Genomic DNA, 18,979 nt, shown 5'->3' with positions numbered 1-18,979 from the left:
TATATGTCAAAATGGCCTAACTCCAGCCATTCTAGTGGTAAGTGTGTGTAGCAATTTCTTTTGTGCTGTAAGAATTTTAAAGATTTTAATAAAAATGTTTCCCTATGTTGCCAGATACCAACCCACTCCCCGCAAAAAAAAAGCCTTGTATTAATTTGTCACTCCTGTCGATTCGACAATAGACCTTACAGCTAGGGTAGTGTTAAGGAAATATGGATAGAGACACTTGATGCTTTTTGGTGATTGAACTATCCCCGTCTTGTTTTTGAATAGACTCATCTCTATCACAGACACATTTTCTACCAGCTTCTTACAAAATATGTAAAACACAACCATTTATCCAATACTTTCTTTCATTTTAACCAGTGCTTGTTTCTGCTTATATAATAATACCAAAGTACAAAGCTGTGTGAGCAGATGAGAATGTGAAAAAAATGAACACAGGTTTTTCGTCTCAGTCAAATTAGTTTATTAGGTTTTTATGCCCCTTAATGTTTATATTTAGTAATGCACCACAAAACTCTTTATATTTCAGCATAGATTGCAGGAGAACATATTAAACACCAAACAGCATTTAAAAAACAGCAGGTGTTTAGATAATGTCTGAATCACTGATGACCTTGAGGATGGCTACAATCTCAAAAAATAGAATAATTAGTAAAATATTAGAAAATTTGCAGTTTGAACAGTGTATGTGGCCAGTATAATAGCCAACTGATTTTTAAACAGAGACTGTCATGCCTGTTGGACGACTGAGTCCTTGTTTTAGCCACGGTAATAATCATCGTCATAGTCATATCTGGGGTAGTTGTGATAGTGATTGTAGCTGCCATGCCTATAGTGGTGGAAGGGACTTAAATGGTGGCGGTGGCGGTGGCGGAGTCGGCTGTGGTATCTGTGTGGGAGCGGTCCCGGGTGGCTTGGGTGGTAACGTGAGTCGTGGTGGTGTCTTTGGTGGTCATCATGGTAGTGTTTTTGGCGGTCATCATGGGAGTCCTGGTAGTGTTTTTGGCGGTCATCACGGGAGTCCTGGTAGTGTTTTTGGCGGTCATCACGGGAGTCATGGTAGTGTTTTTGGCGGTCATCACGGGAGTTACTGTGGTGGGTTTGGTGGTCATGACGGTTTTGGTAGTTGGGTTTATAACTGTTTTCCTGGGGTTGATAGTGATCATGTGAATTTGCTATCTCGTAGCAGTTCTTTCCACAATATTCTGTCACACCCTTGACACCTTCAAAGAAAAGAAAAAAGAAATTTAACTAAATGATCAAACATATTTAATCTCAATCATATTCAGATCTGTAATCGCTTGATTTGCTGAACACTAAACTGTGCAGTCTTACTTGGACAGTAGTAATCATAGATGGTGACCGTCGATGGCCTCAGGTGCTGCACCTCATACTCCTGAATCATCTCCAACTCGTGGAACACAGGAATATCCTTTTGTAACTAAACAAGAAAAAAAAAACTCAACTCCAGGCAACAAACTTCACCAGCAGCATCTGTTGTAGCATACACTAACTTCCTCTCACCTCCTGTAGGTACACAAAAACATGACCGTCCTTGTATTCAACGTTGCTCACCAACACCCCCTTCTTTAGCTGTGAGGAGAAGACATTCAGGTAAATGTTTAATGTGTGTGTGTTTTGGATATGGATTATCTCTTATCCTCAAATGGTCAAAATTATACATAGGGGCTTAATTACAGGCACAAACAGCAACTAAGCTAAGCAAATTGCACCTGGGACACAAGCTTATTGTAGGTTCTGACATGTTGCTGGCTGGACACTTGAACACTCATCTTGGCAAAATTGGTAGAGTTCATTTAAATATGTTGCTTTATTACAACTGACGTGTCTCTTATTTGCATATTCTACAAATTTTTAATATTCTATAAATTTAGGGCTTTTGGGAGCAATCAAAAAGCTAAAGCCCGCTTTCTTAATCCATTCTAAAGCCAGTTCAGGTGTATGTTTGGGATTATTGTCCTGTTAGGGCATCTTGATTCTGTCTGAATTACAAGCATCTCCAATATTAATCCCTTTAAGGATGACTGAAATTTGCAGCTTCGCACATAGGCAGAGCAAACATCATCAAATAAGATTACTGACGGCACAAAGTTCAAGTCATAGTCATGCGTGGGAGTGTATGCAAAGTTTCTATTGGAATTGTATCAATGCACACTTTATTGCAACATTTCACTTCACATTAACGAGTTACTCACATTCCACAAGGATGCTGGAACAGGCCAGAATCCAGAGGGCACTGCAATGTCCAGGACCACCATGTTGGTAGAGCTACGGCCTTCACTATATCTGTAAGGCAAGGATGAAAATTGTCACACTTTTGTTCTCAACACCAATGTCTTTTGTTCAGTGTCTATGAATTGAGCTAAGTATACCATCATCTACCATTATGATCAAGTAGGAATCGTTCTTGATAAACCATTGGATCCCAAAGTTTATGTTAAATCAGCAGAAGTCAATACATGTTGGTAAAGACCCACAGAATGTAAAGATCTTAGATAATTCAGTCTGCCATCTGAAGTTTGCAGTTTTTCTGATTGAAAAATGAATTAATTTTTCAATTTGCCATTCTTGTGTCATGACATACTGACACAAGAAGGTTCAGGGTTTGAATCCAAACTGGAATGTTTCTTCACAGAGTTTGTGTTGCGTTTTGTAATGGCTGTTTTTAATTTGAATCTGTATGTCAACAAAATATACAACATTTACAATTCAATAATCATTTTTGCTGCTAATTATTGAATAATCTGTCTGGTCTGTTCAGGGAACAGTCCAGACCGTTTCTAGGTATTGAAACGATCTGGACTTTAGGTATCGACCGTTGAACATAGCGAACCCTTCCCATATCCTCTCAACTCGTACAAGAATAAAGCAGGTATAGGAAATTGATGGAAAGAGTTATTGTGTCAGAATAGTGTGACATGGTGGGGCAACAGTGGTTTCAAAGCGAAAAGGCTGCAAGGTCAAATCTCTGCTGAGGCCTCTCTTAATGAGGTTTTGTGTGCTTTTCTCTTTTTGTGAATTCACACTTTTCCTCCAGCTAATCTTGTTTTTTCCCAACAGTGCAAAAGAATAGCATGGTGCTTATCTCTATGTAGTCCTTGAAATAGACTGATGACATGTCTAGAGTGAACACAAATTTGGAATAGTGACTGCTTTGAAAGAAGCAGCTCCAAGTAACCCCCAAAACTTGTATGTATTAAAGATGAATGGCTCGATGACAACAGTCTTCCTGTCTGCAACAGTAACTTGCTTGTTTACTTACAAGGACTTCAGCTTCAGCGTGACTAAGCGGTCATGGCAGCAGTTGTGGATCTCTACTTTGGCTTCCACGCTGAAACTGCTGACAACAGCTGAAACAGGGATGTTGTAAACAAAAGTAACCTGGAAACCAGGTGAAAATTGGAAGTTAAGACAATTATTCTTTACACCAATATTTTTCAACAACCTGATCTCATTTCTTTTCAACAAAAAAGTATGGTCTTTTTTTTATTTATTTTTTTATTCTTTGACCATCATCCAACTGTTCTAGTCACTGACCTGTACTACAGAGCATGAAGTGCCCTCAGCCCTCAGCCAGTACTTTCCTTTCAAGTCTTGCAGCATCAGCTCCTGGTGGACCAGCTTGTTGTTTTGATTCACTTGGAATGACAGGTGATCAGTGGGGGATGACACAGTCACAGAGGTGGAACCTTCTTGTTTCAAAACTTTGGCGCTGTAGAGGGTCATAGCTTTAATAGCCACTGCTGTGTCCTACAACATATAACACACAGCATTTACTACACCTGATCCTGTCCCAGACATTAGATAATAGATGGATGACAGTAGTAAGTGCAAATTTATATACCCCCAAAAATATTCTTTTGAGGGAAACCAGAAGTGTTAGACTTTTAGTAGAATATCTGATTTTGGCATGTTCAGTAAGTTTATGTTGATTTTCTGGTATGTGCACTAAAGAGCAGCATCTTGATTTGTAATCCAACACAATACCTGGGTGGACTCAAAGCCTCCGTAGTAGGACTGCTGCTTAATAAGCCACCTAATGATATTCAAGGAGCAGGACAGGTCTCCTTCAGAGAGAGAGTCACCGATTTTGGCCAGTAGTACATAAGAAGTGACCTCCACACACAGAGGACATGGGCTTTGCTTTGGTGTCAAACACCAGTGTTGAAGATCTCCTAAACAAGTATGCAGTTGTGTTAGCAGTAGAAGCGCATGCATCGGTGGTAAATCCTGGATGATTTATATCAGGAAGCTGACTCACCCTCTTTTATCGCGACCGAGTCAAGGTAGTGCAGAAGCTTACTGCGAGCCTCCCGGTTTCCTGCCAGCGTGAAGACGTATGCAAGCAGAGCTGTAGTGTAAGTGTTGCTGAAATCATAGATGTAGTCCTTCAGGCATGACAAGCTCTTCTTCACCACAGGATTCTTAACGGATGAAAGAAAACAAAATTATTGTCATTGAAAAATTACATGGGCAATATTCAGTTATACAGCTGTGTATATTTCTTTTTCTCAGAGAGTTCTAAGCAATATTTGAATGACTGAAACATAAAGGGACATTTCAGATAAGTTTGGTAGACTGAATTTGGAATTATGCACAATGCATATTTGATTTTGATCCATCAGTAGTTTTTTTTAATTTTTTTATTTCTTGTAGATGTGGAGGCACAATAGCTCCGGTGGTTAGCACTGTTACTTCACAGACTGAACGTTCTGGGTTTGAAACTTAGATGGAGCCTTTCTCAGTAGAGTTTGCAGATTACCCACGTGCATGGGTTTGATTTCTTCACACACTCAATATATCCTAACACTGACTGAATACTTTAAATTGACTTTAGGTGTGTTTTTATGGTTATTTTTGCACACTGCCTAAATGGAGATGCATATCTAACCCTTCCCCTAGACTCTGGAGCCCTCATCATGTCTAAGCAAGTATAGAAAATTGATTTATTGAATGATGTTTAAAAAACTGTTTGAAATCAAAACAAATCAGTCACATGGAAAAGTAACTAGCCTTTAATATATCTTTTTTTAGTCTGCAAAACAGAAACATGGGGTTACTGTAGTTTTGAATGTATTTGAACCTGAAGTACTACAGCTATAGGCACAGGAGAATTATTGTTCTGTAGTATCAGACTGATGCCTGGTCTAAATAGCTTACTTACTATGATGTCATAATCTAAATCCCATGATAAATGTAAAATAAGATTTTTACAGGTACTACTTCTAGAAATCAGATAGTGTCAAGATTCAGGCATTTTGAAAACTGTCGGAAAACTAAACTTAACTAAATAGTCTTCTGTAGAAAAAAATAAACAAATGAATGATTAAGGTATTTAAACCTTGCCAGACTCAACATATTTTTAATGTAAAATATTTAGTAGTTAAAACACACAAAAAGGCTAACGTCCCACAGTCTGTTTTGTAAACAAATAAATGAGATATGATGTAAATTTCTAAGTATTTCTCAGCTGGTTTGTAAGAGCAGAGACACATTTTTCTGAAAGCTTGGAGGATTTTATTGCATCTGTTTGATTTCCAGTAACTTTCTGCTCTTTTTTTGTGGAATGCTGTCTTTATATTTCCTACAAACATTTTAGGATGAAAACAGAATTTTAATATGGTAGATAAAAATGTTTTGGTTGTTGATTTTGTTTGAAACTGGTATCTAAAAGTCAGAGTTTTACAAATTTGGTTCTGATAAATCAGCCACAAAATCTGGACTCTATTAAATTAACTTACATCTGCTGGTACGTTGGTTTCAAGTAAGGCCGCAGTGACGTAGGCAGTGACTGTTACTTCATCAGAAACATCACCCTACGTAGACAGAACCATGGACAGATTAACATCTGTTTAACTGTCTTTATTCTACTTAGTAAGAATTATATCAATTGACATGCCCCTTGCAAAAATCCTTTGTGTAATTGTGTTACCCTAATATAGTTGTTGTAGAGTTTTCCGGACACTTTGAAACAACCATTGTCCCGCTGTTGGCATTCCAGCCACTTCCGAGCCTCCTCAATAATCTTCGGATCAATGTAGATGAAGCTCTGAACTTTGTAAAATGTTACCATCACAAAGGCAGTGAGCCTGGAGAAGAGAAAAACAAAATTTGACATTTTCCTAGCAAACAAACACTACAATAATAGAATACACAGCACCACATTAGCAGAGGCTGCTGAGTGAGACTTTAACAGCAGCAGAAATGTGGTGCATAAAAGGTTAAAGAAGCAGAAAAGAATAATTTTCAAAAAATTCTGACTTTGATGGCTGAATGATTGAGGGCAAAGATTATAGCTTTTTAAAAACCTCTTGAAATATGTGAAACCATAGAAAATGTTTTTTAAATCACAAAAACATTTAACATGGGTGTGTAGACGTTTGAGAGCTCTTGGCCAACTGATGTCAGAGCAGCTTCTTGTCTCAGGCTGCGAGATTACTAAAGTTTGCAATGATAACCAATATCAACATGAAACTTAATACTTCATTGTGACAAAAATCATCTTTACAAAAGATTATCAGTAAAAACATTTTGGATCTAAACTTATCAGCTGTGTTCTTACCAAGTGTTCTCCTCTCCTTTTTCAAATGTGCTAAATGCACCCGTCTTCTTCCTGTAGGCCAGCTGTCTCTGGTAGCCTGGTTATAGTGAACATGGCAATAGTAGGTAAAGATTCCGTTTTGGTTTGTTGTGTTCTTAAGTATATTAATGAATAGGAAGCTAAAACAGACAAAAACCTAACATAAGATTGCAGGAATGTATTTAATACACACTTTTACCTCTCTCTGCATTCAAAAGATGACAAAAACTTGCCAGTAATCAGGTAGTTGATTCCCTTCTTCTCAGTTTCTTGGGACAGCTTGTTAGTCTTTTGAAGGTAGTGCAGGATGTAAGTGTCAATTGCCATGAAAGCTATGTTCTGCTCCCCACAGCCATACGGCAGATACAGCAAATCACCCAGGTTCTCCACACTCCGGCTGAGAATGTTACCTGCATAAAAACAGACTCATGGAAGCTGATCATGCTCTGACATTTGAGTTCAAATCGATTCGTAGTCACATTTTTAGGTGTCATCCCAACATTATTTTGTAAAAATAAATCTATCTTGGATAATATAATCAGTTTACCTGAAACTGAGACTTTGGCCTTCAGACAGCCACTAATCACATTGTCGGGGATATGTGTCTCCAATTTTTCACTTAAACAGCGTCCTGCGCACAGACAAAAACAAAAACAACACTTTAAACATAAGCAGAAGGGAAGAACTGGTTTTAAAGCTGCTCCAAGTATTTTTTCATTTGCCATGTTTGCGAATTGAAAAACAAATGTGCAGTGTTCTGACTTGGTACATTAGCTTTGCTGGAATGTCACAATAATTTCATCAACTGACCTGGAAATGTTTTTTTATTCTATTCTATATGCAAACACAAGTCATCTGATAATTATTAGCCAATTAATATAAAAGTGTAAAAATATGAAGTTTCACAACCCCTACCGGAAGATTAGCACCATGAAACATATTCTCTAGACAGCAATTGTTATTATAGATTCATATATTAACATTTAAAAGAAGTTGATGGCTAATTATAATGGATAACATCATGCAAACCCATACTGACCTTTTGGACAGAGCAGCCAGCTGTATGTCTTTATTATTTCATATCCAACAGCCTGAAAAAGAGATTAAAGAGAATTTATTTTCTTTGTATAGCAAGCACCACCTCCTTAATGACATTAATGAGTCCATATGCTTTTGACAGTAATATTTCTACATCTGGATTTTTTTTTTTAATTGTTATAAAAACACATTATTTCAACCTTCACTTTGAGAGGCCGCGTCACCACAATGCTGTGACCACTTTCTGGCACCGTCACTTCTTTATCGCAACAAGAAGTCTGAGAAGATACAGCCTCAGCAGTCAGACTGACCGTTAAATCCCCTGAAAGAAAGGTCAGCTTCTATTAATTCCTAAAATACTGAAAAGCAGAGAGGTTGCAGTGAATTGTCGTGAGGAATGAAAATGAGCCGACGAACAAAGGAAAGTCATTCGGCCACTTTCTACATAAAAAAAGTCTTCCCTTTCCTCTACCTAAGTACGTTGGCGTGAAGGTCCAGCGGATGACCTTGTGCTCGCCCGCACAGAGGCAAAACGTACTCTGGTCAGTAGACAGGGGAGTAAGGATGTAACTTGAGGATGCAGCTGCAGTAATTTTTATCTGTTGATGAAAAAGTTGAGTTCACTTTTTGAACAGGCTACATGTATTTCCAAAATCATTTAATATTTTAGAATAAATATTTTAGAACCGTAGGAGCTGTAGCTGGAGACATTTAGGCCTCTTAGAGTTTTTTTTAATGCTAGATGGGCAGAAAGTCTTTGTGCCCATCTTTGAGTGACATTTTTATCTGGAATATAAACCAATTAAGCTGAGTTGGGTCTAAAATTGGTATGACAAAAATGCGTTATCAATCACACAAGATATACGTTTCTCCTACTTTTTACCCAGAGTTAATTGCAAAAAACCCACAAAGACAATTATCATAGGGGCTATTACACAGCCTGTGGATGTTCTCATTTGGTGTTTTTTTTCAGCAAATTTCCTACCTAAATTGGACCCATCTGGGTTTTATAAATGCAGACTGTGGGTCTGAGGCATCAGAGCATGATTATGAGATGTTTAACTAAAGCAAAAAAGCAACAAAGGTGGTGTGGTTGTTTTTACATAGTATCGAAAGTATATGGAAATACATATGAAAACAGTAAATATTTTTAAATTCTGCCATAATAGCAGTTTTAATACCAGATATAGATGCTAAAATATTCATTTTGATCCATTTCTAATAATTACTCTTCTGCAGCTTCGAAATGTAAGCTGTAACAACAATAGCACACTTTTTAAGTCAATCTGGAACAAAATTACTAAAAAATCTAAGTATGAACTATTTAATGTAATAATAAAAATAAAAAGCACCAGTCTCTTAAAGACACTACAAATCTAAAGTAGTGTATACCCCAGTCTATACTTATCATTTTCATCCTGTTCAGTTTAATAGATCAACTCACTTTATATTGCCTTTTCATAGATCTTGTGTCCATGTGACCTACAGGATCCTTGGCATCTTTATCAAAGATAGAAATAAATTAATCAATCTTAAATTACTAATATTAATTTTAAAGCCTAAAATAAGAGACCCACTTTATATGGCATCCAAGTTGTCATTTATAATTGCGATAGTGAACACTCTAAAATTTTAATATTGACTGGGATATGATATATTACGCAGCATTAGCGTTTGAGTTTAATGAAACTTTTTTCCTGTTTGCAAAAATATATATAAGAAAACATTTCCAATAATTTTTGGCATCACTAGAATTAGAAAAGTATACAAACCACATATACAAACTTCTCAAATCTGGACTGGACTATTTTATGCTAAAGATAAAAAAAAAAATGCAGTTTGCCATTTAGGAATCCTTTCCTTTTCCTGTCTTTAATTATCAAACTAGTTTATGTAAAATCATCTTTTACCTTGAGTGGGGTGGGTAGATAGTTATGGACAATCGACTTCAGTTCGAGACTCTCGCCCCAGATGATGAAGTAAGGAAGCTTGAAATCTAGCGAAAATGGCTTGAAGACACTAAGCAGTACAGGATGGGCCAAACCAAAAGCGTGAGGTGACATGCAGAAGACTTCTGTATTCCAGGTGGTGACAATGTTGGGGACGGCGTAAGGCACACAGGTTTTTCCCGTCTCTCTGGAGCAGCAATAACACAAACACACTGTATCAGGTGGTCAAATTTAAGCACATGATTAGATTTAAAACTGAGTCAGTTTCTTTTTCTCAATAATCTTCACTGAGGCATAGGAATCACAAACATTTCCCCTTTTAAAATTATGAAATGCTTTTAAAACTACATCTCACCCAACTTTCACCAGGCCAAACAGCCACGTCTCGGTGGAAAGCTTGTACACAGGCTCCAGCTCATCATAGCAGGTGTATGAAAGTCTTCCTGGATCAGGAATTGGTCGCCTTTCCAAAGCCCGTCTTTCTGAATACTGGGGTTTGATCTTTCTTGATAACATAGCTAGAAAATGTAATGTAAAGTTAAATGATTAAATGTGATTTAGCCTACTATGCCTGACAGGAAGAAGGTTCAAATGGTTCAGTTAGAAAATAAAAACCTTCATGATAATTTTTTCCCCCCAGTTTGAGGCATGTGGGGTTTTGGATGGGCAGGTTTGTTAGCAGCTGCAGTCCTTGAGTCTGGATTAAGCAATGTACAAAATCAATGATTACCAACAAAATAAAAATCAGTGTACAAGTACAACAACACGTGCCTAAAAACTAAGTAAAAGTGAAATAATGTGTGTTAGTCATACTGTGAAAACTGTGTTGGCATCCTCTTTCTCTTGGTTGGTGAAAGCAAGATAAGAGGTCCTTGGTTTCACCTCTACACATTCAGGTTCATCCACAAGTTCAGAGGGAAGAGGCTCTGGTTTTTTGATGGGCAGATATCCATAAATCTGAAGAACGAGAAAAAAACAAAACACCTATGACAAAAAAAATTGGTAAATTTATTCTACAGATTTGCTACTGCAAGACAAAATTCTTCTTTTCTTTCAATTTGTCTAATTTTTTTGTGGAGAATCTTTTGAAATTCGCAAAGAAAAATTAATTAAACCACTATATTTTGTATTATCAACACTCAGGTATTCTGACCGGAAACAGTTTATAATTTCTGCACCTGGTGTGTGTTTCACATTGGAAGATAGTGACGCACTATCACTATCTTCCAATTTTTTTGAAAATAGTCCTGGTCTTCTTTGTGAATAACCATTCAACAGATAGATTCAACATATCTGTGTTCCCAGACGTTGTGCAAAATACAGTATATGCAAAGTATATGAAGTTTGAATAGATGTCAATGCAACTTCTGGGGTTTTTGGACATTGTTCCATATGTCCATTAAAGAAACCTTGGTACTGTTGCTAGGATTGTTCTATCTTTCTATTTAAATGATGCCAAATTGAAGTAACCGGCTTTGGTCTTTTTTTTTTTTTAATGAAACTTGCCAGTCAGTGAAGATAAGTTGTTTTTTATTTGTTTGTTTGTTTTATTTTTTTGTTTCCCTTGTCTGGTATGAAAACATTAGCGTAAACTGCTATAATACTTCCCAAACTGAAGTTGTACTAAAACGGTGGAAGTCTCAGACTAGCCAGAAGCCTCTGCCTCCAGGACTGAGTAATCTGAGTTTGTAAAAAATTAAGATTGCAAGAGATTCATCTATTGTAGGTAAGATAGTAATTGTGCAGAAGCTTTTAACACAATCCTGTCTCATAAGTCCTGAACTATCCCCCATGCCCCTCTTTGCTTCATGTCTCTAGTTACCTGATTTGCGTCCAGATTGCTTACATCAGCCCTTGAGAGTACATTCAGATCTATAAGGCTCACCCCACATACTGAATTAGGCTTGGCCTTAATGCACAATTTGACATCCTCACCAGCGAAGACTGGAGAAGGTAAAAACTTTGGCAACACCTGAAATACATAAAAACAACAAAAAGCACACCAAATGCCAATAATTTGGACCTCCTAAGTCAGTGTGTTTAGCTGCTATTGCTAGAAGACAAGTAGGGCCACTAACCGGGTTGCTAAAGCAGTCCTCGGTGTAAAACCTTTCACTGTGGGCGAGGACTCTCTCACACTCGAGAACGGTGTACGCCACAACTTGGATGGAAGGTGCATATCCTGTCCGCACTGTCAAACTGAAGGAGAATTCAGCCTGGATTTCTGAAAGCGTAAACAGAGCATTGATTGTGTTGTTTAGAAAGTGTTTCTCAACAGCTATATTTCAATGGAGCTAATAAAATATCAGAGCAGGCGTTGCATCCATACTTGGGTAATCCATATGCAGGTGAACAAATCCTTGGTGTACTATGATTCCTCTGGACAAGATCTGCAGAGTTCAACAGAAGCTACCAGTTATAAAAAATGCACTGGGATTTTTTGATGTTTGACTATATTAATATTTTATATTCATTTCGCTTTTAGAGTAATGGCATTTAAAGTTCCCTTGGTTTGCTCATGAGTCATAAATTTTATCATCAATTTTCTGTATCGGGTGACAAAACAAGGATCAAGAATAAAATAAGTAGTTGTTTAAGGTTTATGGCTACTTCTACGTAGGCGGTGGTGGGTACAGAGCTCACAAGGTTACAACGGCACTGACGAGGGAGCATTAAGGGTATAAATATGTTAATTAGGGAATCAGTTGTCAATGCAAGGTTTAAATGCATGGGTATAAATTAGTTAATTAAGAGGTATGAAATGGAAGGAAGAGGGAACAAAAGCGGCAGGGCAGAAATGTGGGTATTAATTGGCAACAGAGCAAGTTTGCCTGACACTTGTGGTGGAAAATGTCTTCATGTGTTTATGAAATGATTATATATCATTTTTGTAATATAGTCATGTGAGGTTTTATTGAATTTCTCCACAGATGGGAAGGCATTCCCTTCTAATGCAAATCTTTCATAAAAGATTTAGATTTTTACATTTGAAAAAATCTTGTTACTGTTCATTCGTCGGGGAGATAAGAAACTGAAAAAAGCAGAGACTGACTCACCAGGTATACTATGTCCAGAGAGCTCAACAACTGTTGCTCTAAACTGTATTGAATAGTGATCTCTTCTTGTCTATAGCAGCGAAGTGGCCTGTCAATTGGAACTACTCTGAGAAACCCGCATGCTGAGGGACCAGGACCAGATTCATAAACTGTGACCGTTGCGACGTCATAATAGGGAACGTTTTTTCCCGGGGGCTCCAGGTTGTCTGTGCTGCTTGCCTGATTAGGCAAAAACAGAATAAAGAAAAAGTCACATTTAAGGTGAACAATCCAGGCAGACAGGCTCAGTTTTGAATGCACAAACATTGTTTAAAGCTTTCTCATACATACATAGAGCTGCATCTCCCCTCTGAAATCTTCTGTTTCAAGAGACAAATTGGCGATTCCTTTGTGATTTGTTGTTAAAGTGTCCACAACACAAGGGGAGCCTTTTTTACCCACGAAAAGGTATACCGTCATTTGAGGGACAGGATTGCCGAGGTAGTCCACCACTCTAACCTGGACATGAAATAAGACCGTGCCACTGTGAGTCCAACAAACTTAAACAGTCTCATCTGGTGCTGTCCCACATGCTGAACTCACTTCTCCATCCAGATTTGTTCCTTGGGTGTAAGTCTTCTGAACCTTTTCGAAAAACAACTTTCCGACGAGGTAGGTTATCTTTATCCTCTCCCACTGTGTGTACGAAGCACCTGAACAGCAGAAAATCTCCATTTTACAACACTGACATGCTTCAGCGTTGTTTTTATTAACATGTTTTACCTTCAAAATGAGTTTGGAAGTAACTTTTTTGGGGGGATTGAATCTGAACAAAAGTGGGACTTACATGTCAACCTGTCCACTACTGTGGCACCGACATCCAACACATCCAGAAATGGCTTTGGGTCAGGTCTGGTAAAACCTGACACTTTATAGACAAATGTGGCACAGCCCTTGTTGCATGCCTGGGAAACAGCAATCAAAGACGTAAAATATGCCCACATTGCAGGTGTTATTGCTCAGCTCCAATTTTTCACTACAACAGTTTTTTGGGCAATCACCATCAGACACAGATCTCCATCAATGTCAATGAAACCAGTCATTTTCCTTAACAATTTTACCATTTTGCTGTATTCCGAGAAAATATTCCTCATCCTTTTCCATCTTTATTGACAATGTCATGGCTACATTTTGCATGTAAATAACTTCCCTTGGTCTCCCAGCAACCTATATACCCAACTTGGCGCGATGTGGTCATCTCCATAAGCAGGAGTCCTACTCTATGTTGAGTTGGGATGTATGCAGTGGCAGTACCCCATTCACAAAAAAATATAATAAATTAGGGTGCTTTAAAACACTAGTAGCCCAAAGTGGGTGTGACGAGGTTGTAGTTTTTGCTAATTTTAGTTTCTTCACTAAGTAGACGTGTGTGTTTGCACTGTGCACAATAAGGATGAATATGAATCCTTTCTGAGGGGAATATAGTGGGTTAAAAAGGCAGAACAGCAATAGCTTCAAATGTGGTGATGCTGACAATAAAACAGGGCGTATCATCAAACAATTAGTCTATCAACTGGTAATTTCTTTCATCTTTTTTATGAGGCAAGTGGAAAGACTAAAAGATAGATTCAACTTCTAAAAAATTAAATCAGATGCATCTCAAGGTTACTTTGTTTCTTATGCTAAAGATTGCATTGCCTCTTCTGATTGAATCCTTCATAGAAGAAAACAGATGCTAAAGCCTGCATGTTTATTCAAAATGAAAAGACACTTAATATAAAAGTTGGTCCTACATTGTTTATATATTGTAGACTATTCTGTCTTAGAAAAAAGATAAACATAATTGGTATTAAATATCTTTCTTTCTCAATCATTTATATGAAGACTGTAACTGTAGCAACTGCACCTGCTTCTGTCTTGTCCTGCAAAGAGAAGTTAGTCTGGCTTCATTTTTAGAGCTGGTCTGAGCTCTACAGGAGTTCCGGTTCCTCAGAGGTCTGCAGATCCTGAGTGTAACATCTCCATTCACAGGCTTTCCGTACGTGTACCTAATAGAAAAGAACAGCAAAAATGACTCTGCTTATTAGACTGGTTCTGCCTCAGATTTGCATGGAGAAGGCCTTGTCTTTTACTCACTTTCCGCATGCTGTAACTTCAAAGGTTTCTTGCCCAATACTTATTTCTTTAGGTATGGTAACTACAACGTCAAACTTAGGCAAACCTGAAAACAAAACAAAAGAAAAAAAATATATATATTTTTTTATAAAAACAGATCATATATGAAAAAAGGAAGAAAAAGTTTGAACTCACCATATTTCTGGACCTTGAAGCTGTGAAACACCCTGTTTTTGCCTATTTGTACAATAATTCGATAGTACCCCTCGAAGGCCTCATTGCCCAAAGGGTAATACAACTGCAAAATGGTTCCTGCAGCTGCAGTCTGATTTGTCCACCGTGCAATCCTGTTGTTGTGAGGATCCTGTTGATGTACCCAAGGAACAGACAGTTAGGAAACCAAGTCAGTTCTGAATAAAGCTCATAGGTGATTGCTGCCTAATGAGAGTGCAGATAGAATGTCATCGATTTCAGTTTGGTTTGGTGAGTTAATAAACTGGAGCAAAGTTTTACTTGAATCTATTTTGTTCTTCCTCTATATTATTTTATGACATTGATTTCTGGGAAATCTTTAGAGCAATACATATACAGGTGACATGTCTCAATTTTGAACCAATTCCTGCCTGAATAAGCAATTTGTTTGCTAGAGGGAATTCAATGGATTCTAGACTTTCCCAGATAGTTCAAATAATAAATTTACAAAAAGATACATAGAAAATGGTTTGTTGATACTTTCTTACCCCGATCACAATGGCGCCATACTAAGAAAGAGGAGAGAGAAATTAACTTTTAAAATTTTCTTTCATTTGAATTTTGTAGTGATTCACAAATACAAAAACACTTTCAGATTATTTCCTTAAATTTTTTCCATGTTTTTTGTTCTTTTTAAGAAAGCAACGAGCAGGTCATTACAAACCTCGGAAACAGGTGACTTGAGACTGATCCAAAAAACGAGAGAATAGAAGTACTCACATGTCCCTCGACTGGTTTCAAGTTTGTGCCCAGTGTGACCACTCTGAATTCCACTGAAATTCACAGAAGTCATATGAAGGTTAAGGAAAACATCATCATAACCTTTACAAGCTAGTAAAGTTTGTTTGTTTTCCAAAAACAATATCTGGCGATTTGCTACGGTGATTCCCACTATTTTTGGGTTTCAGACCGATGGAGAGCCCACATTACCACTTTCTAGAAGACAGATGAACAAGAATTTGTTTTTGACATCATTAACTGGCTATAAAAGTTAATCATTTTGTTATTTTATTAAACACAGTTACTCCCCTTACTTGTTTAGTTTTGTCTTTCTTGAAATATTGTTACATCTTTCAAGGGAAAATGTATGTAATCAGAGAAAATTTTTCCCAAATCAAGACACGTTTCAATAAATTTTTGTTGTGCTTTTAACAGATTTTAACAGAACAAACTTGGTGAAAACCCAGATAAATATTCAAACTCTGCGTTTTTCCATAGACTTGTTTGTTAAAAATATTTTACAATCATTGTATTCAAGTCAATGAACCACAAAGAATGTGGTTATTTTTATATTAAAAAAAAAATGCCTGTGTTGTCATCTTAGTAGACCATCTCAAAGTTACCTGTTTGTCCTTGGTTGTAGATCGGTTTATCTGTTTGGATGAATGTCTTTGGTTGAAATTTTTTTATCAGCACTCTCTTGATTTCTCTAGAATAAAAATTGTTGCCTTTCACTGACACTTCAAATAGTTGCTCCTCCTCTGCTTTCACTGAAGGAACCTGAAAGACATTTTAAAACCTTAATTTCACTCGGAGGATTACCAAACATGTCATGTATAAATTCTTTATTTCAATATTTTAGCGCCCCAACACCTGTCTCAATATGGGAAATCACCAAAAACTGGTAGCATTTATGGAAGCCATTGCTGGTTCCTTTCCTCAGCAGAATCTTCTGGCTGTCCAGGCCTTTCAGAATGACCTTCACCAATACAGGATAGCTGGGCTGCGAGAGACTCAGACAGAACCTGTTCTTTGATCCAGATTCAAGAATGCCTGGAACACTTGCCATATAATGTCTACAAACAGACAAATCGAGACACAGAGATGTTACACACAGATTTGAGGCAACATGGAGGACAGCAACATTTCACGCTCACATCTACACATCAACTTACATTGGACAGTTGGCGCTATCAGAAGCGGACACTTGACCCATGTACATCTCAAAAAATAAGACAAGAAGAGTCCACATCTGGATCCCTGGCTTAGCCATGACTGTGATGGTCCTTCACAGAAAGAAGCTGTTAAATAGAGAGAAGCTGAACTCCACCCATTAAACCATACGGCACACTCATACTGCTGTAATCAGCCAACATTGGCTCCTCCTTATCTATGCATCTCACACAATACTCAGAATGTAATGTGGTGCAAACCAATTTTTATTATAACTCCAGTATTATAAAAATGCTTTTCTGTTTAATCTGCTGGTTGATCCAAAACAAAATTTGTTTACAATTCTGGAAGGACTGAAAGGAAAAGACCAAAATACTGAACAGGAAATGGGAGCTCATACAACTGTCAGCCAGATCTAATTTCTCAGTAACTTGGGGACAAAAATTGGAATTGAAGATAATTAAATTACAAAACAGTGGATCTCCAACTCTGTTATTTGCATGGCCGTTTAATGTGATAAAAGTAATAATTACACTAAACAACAACTTGTGTGAAAAACAGTTTGTGGAGCTAGATGACAAATAAGGACAGTACAATGGCATGGTTGGAGTTGCTTTTCAGCAAGAAGGGCCTGGATTTGCACGGAGTTTGCATGTTCTCCCTGTGCATATGTGGGTTCTCTGCAGGTACTCCGGCTTCTTCCCACAATTCAAAAACCAATTTCGTTAATTGGTCTCACTAAGTTGCCCAAATGTATGTGTGTGTCAATGAATGTTTGTTGTGTTGACTCAATGATCCCCCAACCACATGAAATTTTAATTTGATACCCAAGCTCTTTTACAAAAATCAACTTTTCAGCAGAACATTTCTGCTAATATCCCAGTAGAATCAGAATATTTTTAAACTAAATAATGAAAATGTGGATTTCAATCAGAGTTTGCATCAGCAAATACAAATCTCCTTATTTTCTAACAATCTGGTTAGCCTTAGTCACACTGTACAAAACAAACAGGTCAAAACTGTCTGTAACTTTATGAAAGCAAAGCACAAAGACCTGATGTAGAGCTGACAGAATGGTTATCCTTCAGCTGGAATAGGGGAAGACAAAAACAACTTGTTTTTATCTGGGAGGTGATAGAAAAACAAGGAAAGTCCTGGTGTTACGTAGATCCAAATTTGCAGCATGTCAACAACTAACCTTACAGACCAGCAACAGTCACTATCGCCAACAAAGTCATGATATCTGACAAGAAGGGAATCCAGCATATTAATAAATGAACTCATTGTACAATAGTCATTCTGAATTAACTGAACAGTTAGGCATATTACTGAAAAGAAAAGTTCATATTATTTTGCAGTGCTGAGTAAGACTGAGTAAGAATTCATGCAGAGTGAAAAAAGCTCTGTTTTTCCTGTGTAAGCTAAACAGGTTGTTTTTGTCTGTACTGAGCATATCAGTGGTTGAGTGCACAGATTATCTTGGGAAGGTTTGATTAAGTCTCTTTGAGTCCTAATCTCAATCTTTAGCCAACCGCTGCAAGAACTCAGGACATGGTTTCTCTCATGTTGCACATGTTGTCACCAGTTTGATGCATCTTTGTCCAAACATGTTCAGAAACGTTCTGTATGACTCACAATATAGACAATTCATTTAGACTCATTGTGAGTCTAAATAAGCTAGTTAAATACAGTGCTTTACAAAAGCATTCACATCCCATTAACATTTCAACATTTTGTCAGTTCAGTGCATTTTATTTGATAGACCAACACAAATTAATCCATAGTTGTAAAGTGGAAATAAAATGGTTTTCAAATTTGTCCTAAGACATTACATTTGTATTAATACCCATTTTCTCCGATGTCCCCAAATAAAATCCAGCTTTCATTTGACTTGTCAGTGGCTTTTAAAACCCAGAAGAAGAACCCCAACACACAGTAACACCTCTTTGCATATAAATGGTCAAAATTGTGAGTCTTTTCCACATAGTGTTTATAGTTTGACAGGTTTGCTAATGGTGTTGTGCTATGCTGTTATACTTGATGCTCAGGTTTAAAAGGTGACCTAAATCTCCAAAGCTGGTCGATACAAT

The 18,979-nt window shown here is 37.4% G+C and overlaps 1 protein-coding gene across 1 annotated transcript; it reads right to left on the bottom strand.

Annotated features, from left to right (window-relative positions):
• Positions 1–445: 445 nt before the first annotated feature.
• On the bottom strand, positions 446–16,989 carry LOC114133307 (alpha-2-macroglobulin-like). Its single transcript, XM_027999097.1, has 36 exons — positions 16,892–16,989; positions 16,612–16,792; positions 16,340–16,496; positions 15,717–15,769; positions 15,485–15,505; positions 14,940–15,108; positions 14,766–14,850; positions 14,536–14,677; positions 13,477–13,594; positions 13,233–13,342; positions 12,981–13,148; positions 12,651–12,869; positions 11,924–11,984; positions 11,673–11,818; positions 11,417–11,566; positions 10,408–10,551; positions 10,210–10,291; positions 9,950–10,112; positions 9,556–9,781; positions 8,118–8,244; positions 7,846–7,967; positions 7,647–7,698; positions 7,155–7,238; positions 6,841–7,017; positions 6,590–6,665; positions 5,960–6,116; positions 5,769–5,843; positions 4,289–4,451; positions 4,015–4,202; positions 3,565–3,777; positions 3,290–3,408; positions 2,223–2,313; positions 1,531–1,599; positions 1,342–1,447; positions 1,119–1,229; positions 446–962 (listed from the first exon to the last, which is right to left on the bottom strand). The coding sequence occupies exons 1-36, from the start codon at positions 16,987–16,989 to the stop codon at positions 766–768; spliced, it is 4,620 nt and encodes a 1,539-aa protein (XP_027854898.1). The 3' UTR covers positions 446–765.
• Positions 16,990–18,979: the final 1,990 nt, after the last annotated feature.

This window comes from Xiphophorus couchianus, chromosome 18, assembly GCF_001444195.1.
Source record: "Xiphophorus couchianus chromosome 18, X_couchianus-1.0, whole genome shotgun sequence".
NCBI lineage: Eukaryota > Metazoa > Chordata > Actinopteri > Cyprinodontiformes > Poeciliidae > Xiphophorus > Xiphophorus couchianus.
This window is presented reverse-complemented; position numbering and strand designations above follow the sequence as displayed.